General features: G+C 41.8%; 2 protein-coding genes across 5 annotated transcripts in view; both read left to right on the top strand.

Annotated features, from left to right (window-relative positions):
- LOC134204840 (prion-like-(Q/N-rich) domain-bearing protein 25) overlaps positions 1-946 on the top strand; it is a 106650-nt gene extending 105704 nt beyond the window's left edge. For all 4 annotated transcript variants that reach the window (XM_062679641.1, XM_062679639.1, XM_062679638.1 and 1 more), the window contains exons 7-8: positions 246-392; positions 458-946. In XM_062679641.1, coding sequence (XP_062535625.1) covers positions 246-392; positions 458-561 — 251 coding nt within the window. In that variant the 3' untranslated portion in view covers positions 562-946. The remainder of the gene's footprint in view (positions 1-245; positions 393-457) is intronic.
- Positions 947-1761: 815 nt separating this feature from the next.
- On the top strand, positions 1762-18364 carry LOC134204839 (uncharacterized). Its single transcript, XM_062679637.1, has 4 exons — positions 1762-1961; positions 17611-17751; positions 17903-18052; positions 18117-18364. The coding sequence occupies exons 1-4, from the start codon at positions 1832-1834 to the stop codon at positions 18254-18256; spliced, it is 561 nt and encodes a 186-aa protein (XP_062535621.1). The 5' UTR covers positions 1762-1831; the 3' UTR covers positions 18257-18364.
- The last annotated feature ends 4591 nt before the right edge of the window (positions 18365-22955 follow it).

Genomic DNA, 22955 nt, shown 5'->3' with positions numbered 1-22955 from the left:
CCTCAATTAGAAATCACATAACACGTTAATAAGTTCGGGTTCGGGTACATATTCAAAGGTGTTTATGAAATATTGAACAAAATCACTATCCTAGGATTTTTTTCTTCTTTGTAAAGAGGCTTTCAACTCTTGGCTGGTTCACCTCTGGATACTATTCTAGGAAAGAAAATCATTAGATTTTTGGAAATACACTAAGAACACATTTATCTTAGCCAATTGCTTCTGATCCTTTATTTTATTTTTAGCTTTGGACGAGCGATGCCAACTGACCAGCGAATGCTTCGTTGAGGACGGTGCCGACAATGTGGAATGCCGCAATTCGGCGTGCCAGTGCAAGTTCGAATACTCAGCGGACGTCGAGCGACAACGATGCGTTAAAACCACTAGCAAGAGTATTGAACTTTACTGAAAGCGAAACCTAAGCGAAATGGCTAAATGTTTGCTTCTGACGTTTTAGGCTCTTCCGATCGACCAAGTGCACTGAAGGTAATCACATTAATGTTGACGAGCGCAGCGATTCTGATTACGGGGTCGGCTTTACGAGATGCTTACTACCGGTAGACTACGTCCATCGGACATTGTGTACATCAATACAACCGAAGCTAATCAAAATATTGATGGCGCGGACAGTGATAAGAAAGAGCTGCTCAGTATTATGCTGTGCAAAGACATCGAGTAATTTTGCATACGGGGTAAAATCATCGGACGGTATCGACTTATGAAGAGCAATTCACAAATTACTCTACATAGTAGAGTGATCATATTCCGTGAGTTAAAAGAAACCGCGCCTTAACATTTTGTTCTGCTTTACAAGATGCAAGGAAAAACGTAACTTATTTCTACTGGGTATCGCAAACATCGCCACAAATAAAAATAATGGTCAGAAATCATTTCATTCTTTTAGAAATTCTTAGAAAATATAGAAAAGCAGTAATAAGAATAAAACATTTTTCGCGGGAAGTTTTGGTCGACTAACACAATTATATTTGTCGTCGCAATCTTTATAATTAAATAGAAATTTTTCAAATAGACTTATCTGGTTTTGTAAAAAAAATCGAACTTCATTAAATCAGAGAGGTCAGTTTGGTTTTTCTATTGAGGTGTTGGCATCATGAATTGTGAATTTATAATATTGTGGCCATTTTGTAAACAATAATAAACAAAACAAATAGATAGAGTTCACTAGAGATTATAGCATACTAACTTCTAATCGTCATATCTTATTTGATCCAGATTATTGAACTATACATTATGATTGTTTAAACTCCTCCCATAACTGCATTGTAGATTACCTAAACAGTTCATGTATAGATGACGAAAATTTAGAATGAAGAAATACCGTTCGAACGACATATCAATATTCAAAGTGGTAGTGAACCAATATTAGAACTACGTTAGAAGCTTTCTTATTGTTAATCTTTTCTCGTCCCCCTCCTAGTTAGCTGTAGATGGTTAATACACAATGAACTAATGTAAGTAAAGATTCATCGAAAAGTTCTAATCAAAGATTTAATCTGTATAATGATATTATTAATAAGTGAGAGCAAAAGCGATATTGTAGAAACATTTATAAATAAGAAGCAATAATGAGTTGTTAATACAAACGAATAAATTTATACGGCTGTTACTTACGAGAAGTTATTTCACTTGAATAAAGTCCCATTATTAGCACATCGTTGATTCCTTTTGCCTTATCGCCTTGCCTGTTGATTGGGAATAGCGAAGCTTTCGTCGGGGAAGACACACGGATGTGAAAGTGTTCTTCACTAGTCCAGTCGTAATTTGAGTAAGAAACGGACCGGGTCATTTTGCTAAAACTAAACATTGAAAAATGGAACAGCGTTTAATTAGAAATTCATTATTTACTGTCGTGTTCGTGATGCTGTTTGGTACTGGCTCGCCTCTTCTGGTTACCATCAGCGGTAAAGGAAAGTCGAATGCGAAACTACCGTTCCAAACAGGTTGGTTTTGAATACTTGAGAAAAACATTGAATAGTGTGAATTTATTTTTTATATAGGATTTTAGTGAGTAAAGCGGAGCACAGAAGAGCAGTGCTTATTTCTGATTGTTTTTGTGTGATAGAAAATCTTATGCTGATGAAGTCTGTGTGATCATGATCACTCTGAGAAATATACATAGATAATGTGCATCACATAACACACTCGGAGATGCTCAGCTCTGAGCTTTTGAATATTGTTTATGATGTTATTTTCCAATCAGATATTTTTGGCGTCTGCAGCGCACTTTGTCGTTGAGTTGCGATGAGAAAAAAGCAAAATAACAGTTGATGCGCTGTTTCGCACATGAACTAAGTTTAAAACTATGACGGTGATTAGCAGCATTTATTTTCTGAGTGCTACCAAAAAGTGGGAACGACCTTGATAAAGTCCAGTTGGAATGTCTACTATCATATATGAAAGTTCAAAAGTCAGATATTTTCTGATATACTGCACAGTCATTAAAGAAACTTTTAAAATACTAAAGTAGAATTTTAATAATGTGTCCTGTGGAAAAGTAGATCCCATTTTTAAATATTTGTATTTCCGTTTTACCTTGCTCGTATTCTCGTATGGTAAGTATACGTAAAGGCTATTTGATCGCCCAAAAAATAACTTTTATAAAAGGCCCGGAGACCCACAGTGTTATACACCGATCGACGAATTGAGGTGTGTGTGTGTGTGTGTGTTTTTTCTTCCTAAGCAATGGAGGGAGAATCTGCTCAACAGACATCCTGGCTATAGCTATCTCTGGGATTTGGTAACCGACAAGATAGCGTCTACGGTCGACTTACCCTTTCGGAAGCCAAACTGGTTACTCGATAGACCATCCGCATCCTCCGTGCGTATCAACAACCTGTTCAGGATGATCTTCTCGAGCACCTTCTCCAAGCTCTGCCTTTTCATGCTTCAGGGAAGACTCCCTCGTCCAGGAATCTCAGCACGACAGAGCTGAACATCTCGGGAGCCTCAGCAATGGCCGCTTTAATGGCCAGGTTCGGAAAACCATCCGCTCCTGGCGCCATACCCACACTAAAGGACTGTGCAATTTTCGCAAGTTCCACGCGGTTCCTCTTCCCTTGTCGGCCACCCTGGCCGCTGGCAGCTCCACAAAGTGAGGCCAGGGAGTTGGGTCATGACGTGGGAAGAGCCCCGCGATGATCCCCTTCAGCATCTCTGGAGACCGCTCTATGGGGGCCATCGCCCCACGTGTCTTGGCCATTACGACCCTATAGGCGTCACCGCATGGATTCGCGTTGGCACTTTGACACAGGCCTTCGAAGCAGGCTTTTTTGCTTGATCTAATCTCAGTCTTCAGAGCGGCTCCAGCAGCCACCCGTCGTTCAACACGCTTCTTTTCTGTGCGTGCTCGTTGCATTCGCCTCCGTGCCCGTAAGCAGGTGCGGCACAGGTTCGCATTGCTGGAGTCCACCAGTAAGCGGGTGGACTTTCCTAGACATCGCATGCATGCGAGAGTACCAGCTGCTCGCCGCTCAAACGACTGAACCCGTTGACTTTGGCAATGACGAAGCCCTCGGTGTCGAAGATACCAACTCTTGGACTGGGTATTTCACTGTTGTCCATATCGCCGCCATTTTGGACCCATCGGTGACCCAATTACCGTTCTTGGCGGGTACCCGGTAAGGATCCGCTATGATGGCGATATCCGTTCCCCATTCAGCAACTGTCCCTCACATTGACCGTCTCGCCTAGGACTTCTTCCGTCAACTTCTTGTAGGCGGCGCCCTTTTGCGAGACACCCCGCTTCAGCTCGAGGATCAGCTCGCCCGTCCGGGTACGTCTTATTCGACGTACGTCGGCGTCGAGTTCACCGAGTTGACGTCACTCCTTATCGCCTTCAAGGCGTCCGAGTACTTAGCCTCGTCCGTCTTGATGACTAGGGCATCGCCCCTGAAGCGATTGGCGCCTATCCTAGACTTCTTGCTACCCTCATTCGCCTGGGACTTCTTTTCGGCCCTTGAGGTCTTCGGTTTCCTCTTGTTCTTGACCAGGGTCCAGGAGGCGTCACCCCCTATTTCCCTGGTCTGGGGTGGCTGAGGGCTCTCATCCTGCCGTAACCCCTTACCACCGTCTTTCCTGGATGGACGGACCTTTCCAGGTTCTCCCTCTCCCAGTCTTGGAGGTACCTGCCGGGGTTCAATTTATCAGCCCCACTACCCTTATTCGGAGTAGTAACCCTCCGCGTTTTGGAGCGGCCCCAGGGAACTCATCCCCTGGAGACTGTCTCCCCGTTTTTGTGTCTGTTCCGTTGGAGCAGTCACCCCAACGTGCCCGCAAATACTTGACCCTCAGTCTGAACAACCCACCTCTTGCGAAGGGGTTGTCGCCTACACTACTACCACTAGTTGAAAAGTTGTCTTGGTTTTCCATTTTGATCCCACGAGTTGCTCGAGAAAAGATGTGCACCACGCCAGAGCCCAGCATGACGCGGTAAGGGACAATTACTGTGGAGGATGCCCCTAGGCTCCGTTTAAGGCCTAGCTCATTATTTCACCCCCTGGTCATGCATCCCCTCAGTACAGGTCGCTTAACGCCTAGGGATTAGGGGTTAGGGACGATGATTCTTGGTCCCTCTTGATCGCACCCCCTCATTCTAGCTGATGTCAGAAGGACAACAGTGCCCAGGCTGCACTACCAGCTAAGTACAAAACCCTTAGCCGGTCGATTGTCATCGGAAGACCCGTGGAAGCGTGAGATTGGAACTTGTGAAGACCAGAGCTGTGTAGGTTGCTACTATTTTTTATAACGCACAAGAAAGGCACCATCGCCGCTAGGTGGATTAATTAAGTTTTTTAATTATAATTAATTATAATTCTTTAATAATTAATCTTTTGCCTTTTAAATCATGAGAAGAAATCTATGATAAATTCCTTTATAAATAGCTTCAAGCGAGGTCAACAAAATTAAATTTCCATAAAAAATTAGAAAATTTACCTAAACAATTAGGAAATTGCCAATAAATAAGTCAGAGAATGAGCAATAAATAAATATAAAATTTCTTCAAATAAAACAAAATCAAAGTGCTCCACGAAAAAAATACAAATTTTCCATATTCCAATATTAGCAATAAACAATTACAAAATTTTCCACAAAATAAATATTTTTTTCCATAAAAAAATTAAAAAAAAATCCACAAAATAATCAATAAAGAACAATAAAAAATAAAAAAAAATCCATAAAAAAATACAAGAAAGCTGATGAAATTTTACATGAACCTTAAACTTTCACTGTAAAAAGTGAGAAGCGCGAGATGAGTAGTGAGATGTCTAAGACGTGAAATGAGGAATGAGAATTGAGACGTCTCTTTTCTCACTCCTAATTTCTCATTTTTCAAATGAGCTATTCGGTCAAATGTACTATTCGGCCAAATTCCTTATTCTGCCAAACGACCCTTTAGGTCAAACGATCCTTTCGACCTGAAGACCCTTTTTTCCTAACGACCCTTTCAGCTAAATGATGCTTTCGGCCAAATGACCCATTCACTCAAATTACCCTTTCGGCAAAATTACCCTTTCGACCAAATACTCTTTCGTCCAATGACCCGTTCGGCCAAATTACTTTCGGCCAGATTGGTTTCGGCCTAATAGTTTGTTCGTGGCCTAGTGGCATTCGGCCAAATAGCTTTCGGCCGAACGGGTTTCGGCCAAACGACCCGCTAGAGGTGAGTGCAGTTCTAAATCTTTTGGTCTGCGAATTTTGACATATTTCGTCAAAAACAGAAAAATAACGAGAAATATGTTCACGTTATAAAAAGCGCGGCATTCAAGCCAGGCACTACAGCTCGTATATTCTAGTGGCTCCGAGTCGATGAAATGGTCACAAATGATACGTCACCTTTATTCATTCGAAGAACGAGGTTATTCAAATGCGTTAAGATTTTGAAACGTAATTGAGCATGAGCATTATGACCGTACAATTCGTAGTTGCTTCTTCGTGATTGATTCGACCTTGTGAAATTGTAAAGAGATCCAAATGAATGGGGCTTGGGATTAGGGTTACGAATTACCGGCCGCACAAAGCAGATTTTTTTTTATGGATGATCGCGCGATCGTTCTGCATCTTCTGCATACTTCTCGAAAACCGCAAGGCGCCTGGTTTATATCGCGTCTTTTCTGGTAAACAATAGAGGAAACCTAACTGGACGAGAAGAGCACCCCGAAAGAAGCTTGAGATCAAATCAATAACTTGTTTTGATGTGGTGCAATCGCTCATTTTGATGACTTAGATTGATATCTTTTTGGTCGTTTTAACGGGTAAAATAACAAAAAGTATAGCAGGAAAATCTTACTGTGACATCGAATTGAAAACTATTTCTGCTGTCGATGTGAGCAAATTGTAAATTGTTTTCGATGTTGATTTTCGATAACAAAATGAATAATCAGTTTAACATTAGTTCATGTACCTAATTCAAAAATCAACAGCAAACTGTAATTAATCACGGAGAAAAAGATTTGAAATCAAATTATGATTTCAATTTGATGTCGATATCAGAATATGTTTTCTATTTGCCCTCATTCTGATGTCAGGCTGGCATGGCAAATGGTGGGTGTCGCGTACCTGAAGGAAAAAAAAATAAACCCCATTTCGTGGTCCTCAGCCTCTCACCCAGCAACTCCTATCCATACCTCCTCGTGGTGCTGGCCGGCATACGAGCAACCTTAGGGAAGAGCGGGCTACCAACCCCTGTAGGAAGTATGATCGTATGCAGGGAAGGGGGGATTTGATTCTCTCCGCAGGTGTAAATCTGACCGAGCGTCTGTTCTCCATGTTAGAAGCGGCTTACAGCAGCGTCTGTTCCCTATGTTAGGGGCGGCTGATAATCGTCAGAGTGCCAGCGAAGGACTCTAAGCACAACCATGCCAAAATCATCGTGTCAGCATCAAGAAGGCAGTCCCTTCAACGCGTTGTAGGTAAAGCAACCCTAGTAAGGAAGCCTACCGTAGATTCTACACTACAGAATCTACAGTTTCCAAGAAAGGCAAAAGTAGAGCAAACGGATTGATTCAACGGCAACAGACCCGGCAACTAATAAAGGACAACGATTGGATAGTGTTATCACCGTGGACGTCCTCACGTCCTGTGGTGCCGACGTCCACACGCCTCGGCCAGCTCACCTTGATTGCTTTCTCAGGGTCGGCTTTAGACCTCGCGGAAGACAGAACAATCTCCTACTTACCTGCCAACCAGCGGACAACATGCAAGGCCAATTAACTGTGGGAATGCTCTATTTCTTTTAGCAAGAGTAAAGTTATTCATTGAGTTATTCTACGTTTATTCAAGGGGATCTAACAATTTTGTTTTGCCTATTCTTAATAAGCAGCTGTTCGTTGGGGCCCATTGATGTGTTGTCGATGCGAGGAGGAGAAGGAGAACGATCACATACAATCAGGGCTACGATGATCAGCCGACTAGAAGCCCGCCGGGCTGTGTTCGACAGAGCCGACGTACGTTGCTGTAGCTTTGGTGGTCGGCTTGGTTCCCGCCGCTGGCTGTCAGACTTGCTCTCGTTCGTACTGGGGTGCTGGTTTCACCAGTGAGGGGTCGGTCGGTAGACGGCCGTAATGAATGCCGCTAACAGGGCTGTTTTCGCCACGCGTTGGTGGCACGGTTGAATGAATTCTGCGAACCGTTAACGGTAGGTTCGGGATTCAGTGTGTCCAGGTTTTGTTTTAATCCTGGGGCACGCCTGGAAGCGGCGGGCGTGTTCCGGAGCGTCCCGTTGAGTTTACGCGCAGATTTTATGGATTCACTTACTATGGCAATAGTAATCCGGACCTTACACATCGAGCGCGTAACTTTCTCGGAAACATGGAAGAATTCCAACTTAATTCCGCACTCAACTTGTCAGTAATTCTCACACTTCAACCGTTTAATAATTGTAAGGATTTACAATGATATGGAAATGCTAATATCATCTTCCAAACTTGGACGTACATGTTCATGATAGAATTAGAGGCGAAAGTATAGAATTGATAGTTCCGTTAGGATACGGCAGGCATGAAGAATGTTTTTATAGAAGTCGATTTGAAAGTGAGCGGAGGGCAATATTTGTGATGGCACATATCACACGACCTTCCTTCTGCCAAGCTCCCGTATGAAGGGGAGGGAAGAATATCAGTGTGGAAGCTGATATATCGCCACTGGCAAAAAGAAGGTGGTTTGATTTGCTCATATGCCATGGCGTGCGGAAGGATTTTCTATTGACGAGTGCTGTCTCCAAATTTATAATATGCAGGCTTCGGAATTCTCACTCATATGAATAAAAACCTGCAATTAATCCATTTAGCGGAGTGTGATTTTTCATGGTCCTCCTGTGAGGAAGTATTCTCACACAACATTTTTATCCGGATAAATCCGGGGTGATAAATTCGTGAGCGCCGGATCGCCGGATAATGTGATATGTGCCATCACAAATATTGCCCTCCGCTCGCTTTCAAATCGACTTCTATAAAACATTCTTCATGCCTGCCGTATCCTAACGGAACTATCAATTCTATACTTTCGCCTCTAATTCTATCATGAACATGTACGTCCAAGTTTGGAAGATGATATTAGCATTTCCATATCATTGTAAATCGTTTAACTTCACGTAGAAGTAACACACACGAAATCATTAATTTAGTGTACTACCCTTGGTGGGGGCATCCATCAATTCAGCTGTTATTGGTCGACGGTACAGCAGCAGTGCCTTTCTCTGCTTTGTTCTCTCCGAGGCAGCCAAGTTGGTTGCGACGAGACGGACGCAATGAGAAAACAGAACTGTGCAATAAAAATCCTATTCGACTAAATGCTGATGTCATATTAGAAATTTGGAGACAGTACTCGTCGATAGCAAATCCTTCCGCACGCGATAGCATATGAGCAAGTCAAACCACCTTCCTTTTGCCAGTGGAGATATATCAGCTTCCACACTGATATTCTTCCCCCCCTTCATACGGGATCTTGGCAGAAGGAAGGTCGTGTGATATGTGCCATCACAAATATTGCCCTCCGATTGCTTTCAAATCGACTTCTATAAAAAAATATTGTTCATGCCTGCCGTATCCTAACGGAACTATCAATTCTATACTTTCGCCTCTAATTCTATCATGAACATGTACGTCCAAGTTTGGAAGATGATATTAGCATTTCTATATCATTGTAAATCGTTTAACTTCACGTAGAAGTAACACACACGAAATCATTAATTTAGAATTGTAAGGAACTTTTTGAAAAAACGACTTAATTGCTTAAAACCCGGACTCGAATGAACGAGCCTCTCCGAACTCAATCTTCTCTTCCTCATTTTTTCTCATCTCTTCTCTTCTTCCATCGTATTCCTCTCCTTGTCTCGTCCATTCCCGAGCTGCCTCTCTCTGGATTATGTGTTGTTGCATTTCATTTTATCTCTTTTGATAATAGGTTGCGTTTCGCGAGGGGTACAGATTTATTTTTCAGACAAATTTGAATTCAAAATTAATTTCACATTCTCCATTAGATATAGGGTTTTTCCTTGTTTTTTTTACAAAATAGGTTTTGTATTCGTAAGATTAACAATAGAGGTAAGATTTAATTTTACTAACAATTCAATGTTTTTATTTATTTTAATTCACAACTTTTAGGTTTTTTTTTAATTTTTAATTACTGTTCCCAAAATATGTTGAGCCTTATTTATTGTAACCGAAATCGTCGGTAACAATTATCCTCTCTCACGAGAAGAAAAATTGTTATGACAATTTTTCGTTGGAAAACAGAATATCGGAATAACGACTTGTAATTATTTGATCAATTATACAGCTGGATCTTTAAAATTTTGAACAGTTCCTAGGAAAAGATCTAGATTGTCCTCCTGGGTTACGCAATTGTCGCTCTTCTGTTGCGGTCCATTTATTCTCTTAAGGGAGTAAATAAGTAAATATTTCACCTTATATAATTGTTTGAGCTCCCAGCTTCAATTATTAGCTGGAAAAACCTAACGATTTTTGTTAACTCATTTATTCATCTGGATTCATGATGATAATCACTCATTGGACGCGTCCTCCATTGACATTTATTCAATACAAACATACATTCCATTCTCACACCCAAACTTCTACCTTTAAACTAATTATGACAAGACAAGAGTATGACAAGAGTATTGTTACGTCATCATGGAATTGCCTACTTTAGCATATGATCGTAAGGCACGATCGCCTTATCGAATATGTTCTATTATCAAGACATTATCGGGGTCATAGGGCATCAATGTTGAATTGAATCAACTCCGCACAATTTTCAGGGATTACCTTAGTAAATAGTCCTGCTACTGACCATCATCGTCATACTGACTCTGGTCTCCAGCGATGTGTCATGATTATGTCCTAAACTTAAATATTTGACTACCGTCCGTCACTACTCCGATTTATTCAAAAAGATCTTTGGAAATTGAGCATTTCGGTAACGGACTAAGAATTGGATGAGCATCATTGGCGAAAAGACCTTATTTTATTAATCTCTAATAAACGCTCCTTATGGCTAGAGATGTGAATCATTTAGGCAGACGCCAGACGCCACTCTGACAAGCATCTGTCAGAATACAGGCTGAAGGAATCAACTGAATCCCGCCGTCGCATAAGCAAATCGACAATTGAAAAATATTAAGATGTTCATAATCTCAAGATTTTCATTTATTCTTGAAATATCTTTGTTTTACTTTCAGGAATAACGATATGGACCACTCGAAAGTACTGGCGAACATTACTTTCCAGGAAAACGGACGTTACATCTACGCATAACGATGAAAATTCTATTTATAGAGTGTGAACGTTGAACAAAACTGTTTACGTGAACTAGTGTTTACTCCGGTTGAATGGATTACCTATTTTTATTTGTAGAGTCTGTGAGGATCTTGTTGGTACCAAGACCATTATCGGTAGCCTGAGGAATTTTTTTGACAATATGGGCAATGAAGTGAATCAAACCCTTTGAAACCACAGACATAGCAGATCAGACCTTTGATGGAACGACATTGCTCGAGCTGGTGATCGGGCTGACGACAGTTAAAACATACGTTCGGTGCGGGAGGCTTGAATCCTGATACTAGGAAATCTAATGTTCTGTTTGATTTCGATGGACCCTCCTGAGGATCGGGGGCCGATGACTTAACGGACCCGTTGTTGTCTTCCTTTGGCTTGAGTCCCCTGTCGTTCGCCTTCAAAAACTTTGGCTTGTCCGGTGGAATCGACGACTGTTTTGATTTTGAGTTTTTCCAGTACTCAGTTTGTCCAGTATTCGACTTCTGTTGTCGAGCGGAACTAGAATTTTGAATGGGGGGGTTCTTTTGGGAAATTATATTAACAGATTTTTCAATACCGAATACTTTCTGATACATGGAAAAGTTGGACGCATCAATAAGGTGTCCTGCTTCAATTAATTGGGGTAGGTCTTGAACTGGCTTCCACAACAGAGCCTTTTTGTAATCAGACCGAAGGTTTCGTCGTAGAATATCAAGCCTTTCTCTATCATCCATGGGGCTAATCATGGATCGAAACATTTTGTCCATGTCAAAATAAAACTCCTGGAACGTTTCACCCCGTTGTTGGCGTCTCTGGTATATTCTTGAGCGTACAAGGGTATCCAGTTCTGGATGTACGAAAGTTTTTCGAAGTTCGTAAATTAAATGTTGCCAATTAATCAATCGACCGCTAGTCCTCATTGACATGTACCAGTTCGCTGCCGGTCCCGTGAAAAGATGGAAGGCCGAGTCAAAAAGTTCGTGTTCTTCCACTTTTTCAGACAATGATAACTGATCGACCAGACCAAGAAATTCGTTTAACTTCATTCCTTGATCAGTCCCGGAATATTTTCCAATATTCCATTGGGACACCGGCATTGTTCTACGTGCAACAGGTGCTGCGCGGTAAACCGACTGGTTGAAATTGGGCAATGACCCAGTCTGGCTTACTGGATTCAACGATATTGAACTTGACACGGCTGGGAGCCATGGGTTCACGAAAGAAACTGAAGACGTCTGAAAATGAGATTGATCGAATCTCGACGAGTATGGGCCTGCTTCTGGAATGTGAAATTGGTTCTGAGTTCTGAAACTACTTGCCGGCTGTGTAGCAGACCATGATGATGGATAATGGAATACTGTATTAAATTGGGATATTTGTGACGGTATGCTTGCCGGAACACCCGGAGTGGGATTGCGTGATTGAATGCAAGGGGTGGTTTTGTTGGTGGGTTTAATAATGATACATTCGAATAAATCACTGCCGGCGCAACTGTCGAGAAATTGATCTGTTGTGGATAACCACTAGCTGTCGTGAAATGTGACACGGTCAGAACCGTTTTCAGTAAGGTTCCGGTACAAGTATTAGGGCTACCACCGGGTAGAACCTGTTTTCTACCAGGTCCGCGGCCTGCGTTGAATATCGCTTAACTATCTCCTGACTTTTCCCCAATTCTTTAAGCTCGTTTGCAATGCCACTCAGAATCTCCCGAATGGAGTTGGGTTGTGTATCTAACGTTTCGTCTGAAATTCCCATACGTTGCAAAAAATTCCTTAATTCAAAATCTATTACTGCATGATTAACGGTAGAACTTTGAGTAGTAGCTGAAACTAGCGAATAATTGCTAGCCGCACCACCGACCTGTGGCTGATTAATCAATTCCTCTTCCTCTTCAGCATCTCCTTCAGTAGATGGTGGATTTTCCTGATCACTATAGAAGCGATTTAAATAACCTTAAATTTTCTGAAGGAGCTCTTGCGCCTTACTTCGCACTCCCTTACCCGTATGCTGTATTAGCGCCAACAAACTGTTTGCCAAATGTAATAATTTGGAACAACCCTTTGGTGCAATATGATAACCTATAAATATTGAAGATTCTAAATAGCAAAGCTTTTGTTCGCAAATCCCCAGTTCCTCCTCTGGTGGATTAGCCAAAACAAACAACCCGCTGTTTCTTTCTTGTTTAATCGTCTCTCGATAGACGCGACGTCTACTAGACAATGATTTCGACTGCTCATCTGACAAAAACACCTTTCGCATAACTAGCTAATAATCCAATTCGTCTCAATCCAAAAGGTCTGCGCCGAGCTCCAAACATCTGTTTAATAAATTGTCTAGTGTAAAACGCTTTTCTGTACCCATTGTCACTAATATAATGCAGAGTGAAGATGTATCTAACGAAAATTGATAACCTAGTCCAGCTTAACGATTGAGTCGCAATTCTAATAAATTATCTAATAGATGGCCTGTGCTTAGATCTCCCACCGTGCACGAGTAACGAATGGCACAAAAGAGCTCCGATTTTGCTTCCCAGTCGACTACCTTTTATCTCCAACCAACGAAACAATAGTCTTTTGTACAAACAGATTCAAACAGCGTATGAAAAGAATCAAGGTCATGCAAGCAACTAATTGATAATTCTGAAATCGAGGCAAGCAAGAGTTTGTTCTCGAGTCTTCCCGGTGTAGGTAAAATATTTCAATCGATGATTGAAATATTTGCTACAGAAAACTTTCCGAAGGATCGCCAATTGTTGGTTGCACGGTTGAATGAATTCTGCGAACCGTTAACGGTAGGTTCGGGATTCAGTGTGTCCAGGTGTATTACTATCCGGGGCACGCCTGGAAGCGGCAGGGCGTGTTCCGGAGCGTCTCGTTGAGTTCACGCGCAGATTTTACGGATTCACGCACTATGGCAATAGTAATCCGTACCTTACACATCGAGCGCGTAACCTGCTCGGAACTAGGGAAGAATTCCCAACTTAATCTCGCACTCACTTACTTACTTACTTACTTAATCTCGCACTCAACTTGTCAGTAATTCTCACACTTCAACCGTTTAATAATTGTAAGGAACTTTTTGAAAAAACGACTTAATTGCTTCCAAACCCGGACTCGAATGAACGAGCCTCTCCAAACTCACTCTCCTCCGCCTCATTTTTTCTCATCTCTTCTCTTCTTCCATCCTCTTCCTCTCCTTGTCTCGTCCATTCCCGAGCTACCTCTCTCTGGATTATGTGTTGTTGCATTTCATTTTATCTCTTTTGATAATAGGTTGCGTTTCGCGAGGGGTACAGATTTATTTTTCAGACTAATTTGAATTCAAAATTAATTTCACATTCTCCATTAGATATAGGTTTTTCCTTGTTTTTTACAAAATAGGTTTTGTATCCGTAAGATTAACAATAGAGGTAAGATTTAATTTTACTAACAATTCAATGTTTTTAATTATTTTGATTCACAACTTTAATATATTTTTTTTTTTCATTTTTAATTACTGTTCCCAAAATATGTTGAGCCTTATTTATTGTAACCGAAATCGTCGGTAACAAAAGTCGGATCTTGGAACGTGAGACCTTTGAATTAACCAGCACGTGTTGACCACCTGGCTCATGAGCTGCAGAAGGTCGGCGTGAGTGTGGCAGCAATCCAGGAAATACGGTGACCCAGAACTGGAGAACGTGAATTCCGGGCGGTGGATCCCATAGCGAACACTTCATTCAAGTTACACATCTACTATAGTGATGGTGACAGAGTAAAACGTGGAGTTGGCTTCATGGTGATCGGGAAGCACATGAAGCGTGTTATTCGGTGGAAGCCGATAAGCGACCGCATTTCCGTGTTGAGAATGGAGGGCAAATTCTTCAACTATAGCCTGGTCAGCATCTATGCTCCAACGAACGATAAGCCTGATGACGTAAAGGGTGAGTACTATGATAGCCTTGATAAGGCCTACGGAGAGCACTTAACACACGATTGTCATCGGGGATGCAAATGCGCAGATCGGTAGAGAAAGTTTCTTTCGCCCTGACATTGGTACGGAAAGTCTTAATTCCGGTACCAACGATTATGATCTGTGACTTGTGACGTTTGCTGCTGCTTGAGGGATGGCAATCTTCTCCGCTACACTGGGGATATAGACACTTTTGAGCAGTGTGTAGCGGTGGTATCTGGTCATATTATCAGGAGCACTTCAGGGCAGCTAATAATATGATGTCCTCTAACCCCTAATCCTACGGTATCAAGCGACCCGTGCCAAGGGGATGCATGGTCTGAGGGGTGAAATAAATAGCAGGCTGCTTACGGCGCATGTGGGGTACCTGGGCACCTCTCACAGTATAACGCTCCCTTACCACGTTATCACGGAGCTCTGGCGTAGCGGACCTTTTTACTCACGCGACTCGTGGGACCAAAATGTCGATCCAATAAAAAAAAATCAAATTTGAGTGGACATGGAGAAGCGATCGCCAGGGGCAGGCGAAACAGAAGAGCGTGGCAGGTCGGAGGAGCCGCCCATCAAGATCACGATGGACGGAGCTACCCTGACCAGGGTTATCAAGGGTCACAAAGAGAGCGGAGGCCAGAAAATGGAGATGATTACAGACGTAATCATGTCCATTCTGGACAACGGCGGTAAGTACAGCAAGCACCTTTAGAAGTCCGTGCTGACCCTCTGCAACATGGTTGTAGAGGCAAAGCAGGAGTGGAAGTCCTTGCTACAGGCAAGTAAGGATGCGGAACGAAAGATCCGCCAACTTAGCAAGGAGAAAGAGTTGGCAGTGAGCCAAGCGGTGGAGGCCAGGGAGGAAGTCGATACGAATATTCGAGTCCTTACTGAAGAAAAGCAGCGGGCAGAAAGCCAGATTGCAGAACTTCGCCGCCGCATGGATGTCACTGGAGCAACTCCAAAGCTAAGTAAGGTCAGTATAGCAACCGACCTGAAGGGAGCTTGCGCCAAGCCAATATTTCACAAGAAGAAGACTACTAAGATCCGTCGGGAGAAGGTTGAGCAGGTTGCCGACCCTAAGAAACGACGGAAACCAGTTCCTTCTTCTACGAAGACTACCGAAGTTCGCCGGGAGGAGGGCCTGCTTATTAAATTCGGAAACCAGTTCCTTCTTCTACGAAGACTACCGAAGTTCGCCGGGAGGAGGGCCTTTTTATTAAATTCATATTTTTTTAAAGTTTTTCTTTTACATTTTTTTTATATTTTCAAGACATTAACGGAAAAGTCTTTAGAATTTCACAGGGAAAGTCTGAGGAACTTCCGCACAAAATTCATTTGAAGTTTCGAGAACTTTTTTGAATTTTCAAGAGAAGCTCCTTAGAACTCGCAAGGAAAGGTAGTAGTGAAAAAATCTTCAGAATTTCTATGAGAAATTGATCCAAATTTCTGCAAGAGAATGTTCAGAATATCCACGGGAAGTATATCAGAATTTCTGTTTATTAATTTTCGAAATATACACCAAAAATTATGCAAAATATGCGCGATAAACTTTAAGGAGTTTCTTTGGGAAAGTCTCTGAAATTTTCACGAGATGTTTCGGAGTTTTCACGGAAAATTCTTCATAGTTTCCGCGGACAACTATTCGGAAGCTCCATTGGAAATTAAATGGAATTTGCTATTTTTTTCAATTTCTACACGGGGAAAATGTGAAATCAACCGGGTTCTGCAACAATAACAATATTTATATTTGAAACAATCACAAACTCTCGTATATATTTGTTTTAATAATGCTTTCCAGCTATGGCTGTCAAGTAACCAGGGATCGTAATGCTCACTCATTCTCACGAGCAGAGAATACTCATTCACGCAGATTTTCATCGAGAAATCATTTTGCGGGAGAGAAAAAAAAATGACTGCTACTGCTACAGTCTTCATTTAGTGAAACGAGTATGTTATTTACCCTACGTTTCGGCTCGTGGATTGTGTCTTCCCCCTGAGGAAGACTCAATTCCCGTATCGAAACGTTGGATAAATAACATACTCGTTTTACTAAATGAAGACTGAGTAGCCGTTTTTTTTACTAAATTTAAGAAAAAGGGCAATCCTTCAGAATTTGCACTCGAAATTCTTCTTAGATTTTTCAAAGAAATCTTTGGTATTTTCACGAAAATTTCAGTGGAGTTTCAACGTGATGAGTTGAAGATACCTATCGGAGAATTCTGCGGACTTCTTTGAATTTGAATCGGCGTCGAAAATCATAGTTCAGCGGCGTGACAAATTTTAATCGATGCAAAATTGTCGGCGGCGGCGGTGTGCCAAAAACTGTTGACGGCGGCGCACACCTCTACCTGGAGGGAAGTTGTAAATTCCAAAAAGGCGAAGAAGGAGCGAAAAGCGGTAGAGGAGGCGAAGGCACAATTGGCCAAGAGGGGTAGTGCCCGTAGAGAAAAGGGCACTCCTTCCAATGGTCATGGCAGGGAGGACAGAGCCGAAGCTATTATCGTCAAGGCTGATGGTGCAGAGATATGCTGACGTTCTGAAGGTTTTGCGAGCGACAAAAAGCTCACTGGCCTAGGGAACGACGTCAATTGCATCCGTAGAACCCAGAAGGGCGAGATAATCCTCGTCCTGAAGCGGGATGCTGCGCGGAAGAGTTCCGCGTATTAAAAGGTGGCAGAAGAGGTGCTGGGTGATGCGGTTTAGGTGAGAGTCCTATGCCCAGTGGACGTAATCCAACGCAGGGCACTTTGGTATACAAATGTCGGCAAAAGATCAACTAGGGCCAATGTTATGAATCAAAGACAGAAGGGTGACTACAACCGAACCTCTTCCCCAACATATTTTCAGAACTGCTATTAAAATACAAATCAACTATTGCTTTCACTATTTACAGTACAACCTTGTGCCACGGATGCCGACTGTAACTCGCTGCAGAACACAACCTGCATCGATATAGAATCAAGTTCAACCAAAACATGCCGCTGTGAGGATATGGAATTCCCTAACTTGGGGCACTGTTGGTTATTGAATAAAGGTAATTATAGTTCAGTGGTCTAGACTGCCTGTAGTCGCATAGCTGTCCATTATGAATAGGAAACCCAGCAAATATGGTACAAATATGCTGTTACAAGCAGTATGGATTTTATGCAACATCAATAACTAATAGTTGAACTGGTTGAATTTAGATCTCAACAGTCTATGTTCCGGTGCACAGGATTGCTATACCCATGGCAACGATCGCGATAGCGTTGACTGCATCGAATCAAAATGTAAATGTCAACTGGGCTACTTTGTCGATGAGGAGAGTTCGTCTTGTCAAGAGATCGAATATCCTGGTAAGTTTATATTTCCATCTAACCTGTAAGTAACTGTGATTAACACATATGTACTTTCTTTTAGGTGAATCCGGCTCACTCGAAATAGCGAATTTGTGCCTCCTGTTGTTCACATGTTGTCTGGCCGCGTTTTCTTTGTATAAATTGGTGTGCTTGATTAAATTCTCCAAGAAATTTACGCAGGGGAAACCTTTTGTTCTTTGAGTTTCATATGTTTAAGATTTTTTTTAAATGCAGCTAATTTAATGACTGATTATTTAAACTAATTGTTGAACACATTTGACAATAAAAATGAACAACACATAGTGAAAATGACTTGTTTCAATTATTTAATAATAAATAACTAATAAATCGGTCATTCCAGTGCAGAGTTTTTGCTTAAACATTAGTTTCTAGGGAACAAAAGAGTTCAGTGCGTGATTTCTCTTGTTTCGGACTGCAGAACGATGACGCGATCGGCCGAAATATTTGTTCTGCATTTCGCGGCCGGTAATAAAAATCAGTTCAGTGCGAGATTTCTCTTGTTTCGGACTGCAGAACGATGACGCGATTGGCCGAAATATTTGTTCTGCATTGCGCGGCCGGTAATAAAAATCAGTTCAGTGCGAGATTTCTCTTGTTTCGGACTGCAGAACGATCGCGCGATCGGCCGAAATATTTGTTCTGCATTGCGCGGCCGGTAATAAGAGTAGCTATCGAACAAGTAAGTGCAGTGCGTGTTTTAGTCGTCGGGAAAAAATAAAGTATTTTGTGTTCGGTGGCTCATGCGCATGTCGCGCGCGGTCGAAAAAAGCGAGTTCTTCAATAGTTTGCTGTAGCCATCGAACAAGTGAGTACAGAGTGCTGCGCTTCCGTGCGGTCGTCCAAAACGCGAATCTGCTTAGCTTTCATATGCCACCGGGCGTGCATGTTTTTTTATCTTTTAACTCGTATTAGTGTCATTTCCCATCCCATAGATCGCATCGCTTACCAAAGTGAATCCAGATAAATTATCCTTTGTAACTAAGACGATATCCTATCCCAAGACAATCGTGGAGATGCAGAGGTATACTCGGTCTCTAGTAGCAACGAGAGTCGGACTAACAATCCTTCCATTCCTATATGACCGTAAGGACGTGGCCGGCGCCGTTATTGACTTTAAATATTTGAGCTCCCGAAACGTGTACATTGAGAATGGGTAGCTAATCCCAAGCCCCATTCATTGTGTTCTCTGTACAATTTCGCAAGTTCAGTCAATCACGGAGTAGCAACTACGAATTGTGCGGTCATAATGCTCATGCTCATGCTCATGCTCAAACATTAGTTTCTAGGGAACAAAAGTAGATATGATAAAAAAAATTTGATCGCAGTGAGATGGTACAAATAAAAATGAATTAAATGCATTGCAAATGATTGTAAATGATAGCACCTATATTCATAAAACTGATATGTTGTGTAATATGGGTTTTCACGTATATCATGGATTAGAAGTATTTTTTAGTAACTTTAGAGGTGAATGCCATGGATCGAGTTAAATATAATCTTCTTCTTCGAAAGCTAAGATTAGATCGAAAACATACGACATGATTGTAGAAATCATTCAGCTTTTTGTTGAATAAATGCATGGTAGATGCGAAAATATATCAAATAATAAGAACAAATGAACCGTTTGTTTGAGAAACAGCATATGGAACATTTTTGGCCAAAATGAGATTTTTATATATTCTGAATCCTCGCCCAAAAATACATATTCTAGTAAAACTACGAAAAAAATTTGTCCAGGAATTTATGAAAAAAATTCGTTTGTTTGAGAAGCTACATATGTCAATTGTGTAGTACTGCTTACATTTTTTGCACTGAAAGTGCCCCAGGGTGTTGAATTTTGCCAAAAACTATTGATCTGTATCGAAGAAATCGAAAGATTAAGTGCAAATTTGCTAAAAAACAGTTTTTTGTTGTTTTCTCGAAATAGTGTAAAATGGACTTATGCAGTTTCTCAAACAAATGATTCAAATCTTTTCATAATTTCGTTCAAATCTTCAAAGCCAAGACCCTCGATTATAGTTAGTTATCATGGTGAATATAAATACAATTTTGGTGATAACTGGTGGGAGAATCTTCATTTTTATTCATAAAAGTTTTATTGAAGGAAGCGAAGCTTTTTTACAACAAAAGCTTTCTATCGAAAGTGATTTCATACAATATTGAATGAAAACTTGTACTCCTTTGACGTTGCATTCACCCTCGACCACAAGTTGTAGCATTTTCCGAATCAAAACGAAACCTAGCATTCAATGACGTCAGTCAGTCCACTCGCGAAAGCACCTGAACAGGGCACGTGAAGTAACGAGGTTTCCTCCCATCGCGTCTTTATGACGAACTCATGCTCATAAAGCGAACCGCTTATCGCTGCCAGAGAATCTGGTTGGTACATCGGTGTGGCTTGGTCTTGGTCTAGGCCATTGATGGTTGGCCAGGCCATCGGTTGTTGGCGGATCCTAGAATAGCAGCAGGTGGCACCTCGGTACCTAACCCAGTCACCAGACCACGCCATCAAAACGAATGATAAATGATTCGTTTCGCGCATTTCGTTCCGTCTTGGCAGTGTTGGTATATATATAGGTGGGCTCTGGGGTAGATATGTAAGTGTGGGCACTTATCTTAGCAAAAGCGAAAAGGAAGTCGGAAAATTTTGGATGGAAATGACGGTAGCACTTTGCCGACGGTGGGCGGTTATTATGGAGCTTTTTTCGGTGGTAGAAGTCCTTAGCCTTAAGTAGTGTGGTTTATTAGCAAATCGGATAATTGAATTTTGAAAGCATGTCATTCAAGCGGCAATGGAACGAGTTTTGACCGCATCATGATGATTACGTACCAAGTTAGGGGTTGTTCAGTGTGGCCGGGTACTGGCCTAATAAGTGATGGCATAGTCCGTGAAATCAAGGACTGGCAACGTCACGCATGGGGAATGGTGCCTTTATTGAACATAATTTAAAAGGTTGTTAAGCTCAGCTTCCGATTGAGGACTATTATTTTTCGCAATTTGCAAACATTGTGTATAAAAGTGTTTTGTGTTGTAAAAGAAAACACCTTTACATACAATGTACAGGTGCAAGTGGTTTACGTGAATTTTGAAGGTTGCTAAAACTTTGAATCGCTGATTAACATGCAAATAATCATGATCAAATCTGAAAAGTGAGGAAAATGATCTCGAGTTAATATTCGTTTCGGGCTCCAACGTGCACTCGTAAAAATCAACATGAATCCGAACGCAGTCACGATGCTCATGTTTTGCACCGCGCTCACAGCGGCGCTCGAACATTGATGTTTTCAGTGCGACTATAAGCACCGCTTTGACCCCGTCACGATCTTTGCTTGGACCCGTGCTTTCGTTTTACGTTGGACCCGTTTGCGAAAGTAGAATTCCGACAAGCGGTGGTAATCCTGCAAAGACACCGTTCTGGGGAAAAAAACCTCTTAGAAGGTCAAGTCTCAACGCCGCTCAGCAACGAGCCTTAACAAAAACAAGAGCAAGGGGAAGTCTCTGAATTCTCCACTTCCTTCTAAGAAACAAAGTTTCAAGATCGTCCTGTCAAAGCGCTGTAAAAAATACAATAAAGCTGGAAACTTTAGATATTCATATTGAAAATAATTCTTCTTCTATCGAGCTGAAGAATCGAGCATGAAGAAATTTTAGCAAATCGAATCTACTCTCTAGCCCAGATGATTCGATTCATGTGAAGATGTAAAGCCAATTGCCAATTGCCAATTATGGTATCTTTTACCAAGTTTTCAAGCTTTTGCAATCATTCGCCGGACGAGCAATTCATACAGACCAAAATCAATGAACAAATTTTACTACTACTTCTCACAGGGTAGCGAACAGTTCATTGAAAAATGAAAAAAAGAAAAATTGGATCATATGATTGATACAATGTTGAAAGCAATAAAAACCATAAATGAAGTTGTTCATTTATTTATTATTTATTTATTTATTTATTCAGACTAAGGCCGAAGTGGCCTGTGCGGTATATAAGAGTCTTCTCCATTCGGCTCGGTCCATGGCTACACGTCGCCAACCACGCAGTCTACGGAGGGTCCGCAAGTCATCTTCCACCTGATCGATCCACCTTGCCCGCTGCGCACCTCGCCTTCTTGTGCCCGTCGGATCGTTGTCGAGAACCATTTTCACCGGGTTACTGTCCGACATTCTGGCTACGTGCCCGGCCCATCGCAGTCGTCCGATTTTCGCGGTGTGAACGATGGACAGCTGATGCAACTCGTGGTTCATTCGCCTCCTCCACGTACCGTCCGCCATCTGCACCCCACCATAGATGGTACGCAGCACTTTCCTTTCGAAAACTCCAAGTGCGCGTTGGTCCTCCACGAGCATCGTCCAGGTCTCGTGTCCGTAGAGGACTACCGGTCTAATTAGCGTTTTGTAGATTGTCAGTTTGGTACGGCGGCGAACTCTATTCGATCGGAGCGTCTTGCGGAGTCCAAAGTACGTACGATTTCCAGCCACTATGCGTCTCCGAATTTCTCTGCTGGTGTCATTTTCGGCAGTCACCAGTGAGCCCAAGTACACAAATTCTTCTACCACCTCGATTTCGTCACCACCGATGCAAACTCGCGGTGGGTGGCTCACATTGTCTTCTCTTGAACCTCTTCCTATCATGTACATGAAGTTGTTCATGTTGGTATCAAATTTACTCAAAAAATGTTATTGGGCTTCGTTTTACTGGATCCAAATATTTTTTTTTGAATATTTTAAATTGTAATTCCCACTCTTTAAAGGGTAAGGAAGATGAATTATTCAACTTCCTAACTGTTCATTATGTGCGCATTGCCATTATAACTTAAAACCAGGACTCTCCATCCCAAGAGATCTAAATTATTCTATTTACAGAAATGATCGTCTTGA

The sequence above is a fragment of the Armigeres subalbatus genome, unplaced genomic scaffold (assembly GCF_024139115.2).
Source record: "Armigeres subalbatus isolate Guangzhou_Male unplaced genomic scaffold, GZ_Asu_2 Contig937, whole genome shotgun sequence".
NCBI lineage: Eukaryota > Metazoa > Arthropoda > Insecta > Diptera > Culicidae > Armigeres > Armigeres subalbatus.
The sequence above is the reverse complement of the archived record's forward strand: the minus strand, read 5'-3'. Positions and strand labels throughout refer to the sequence as shown.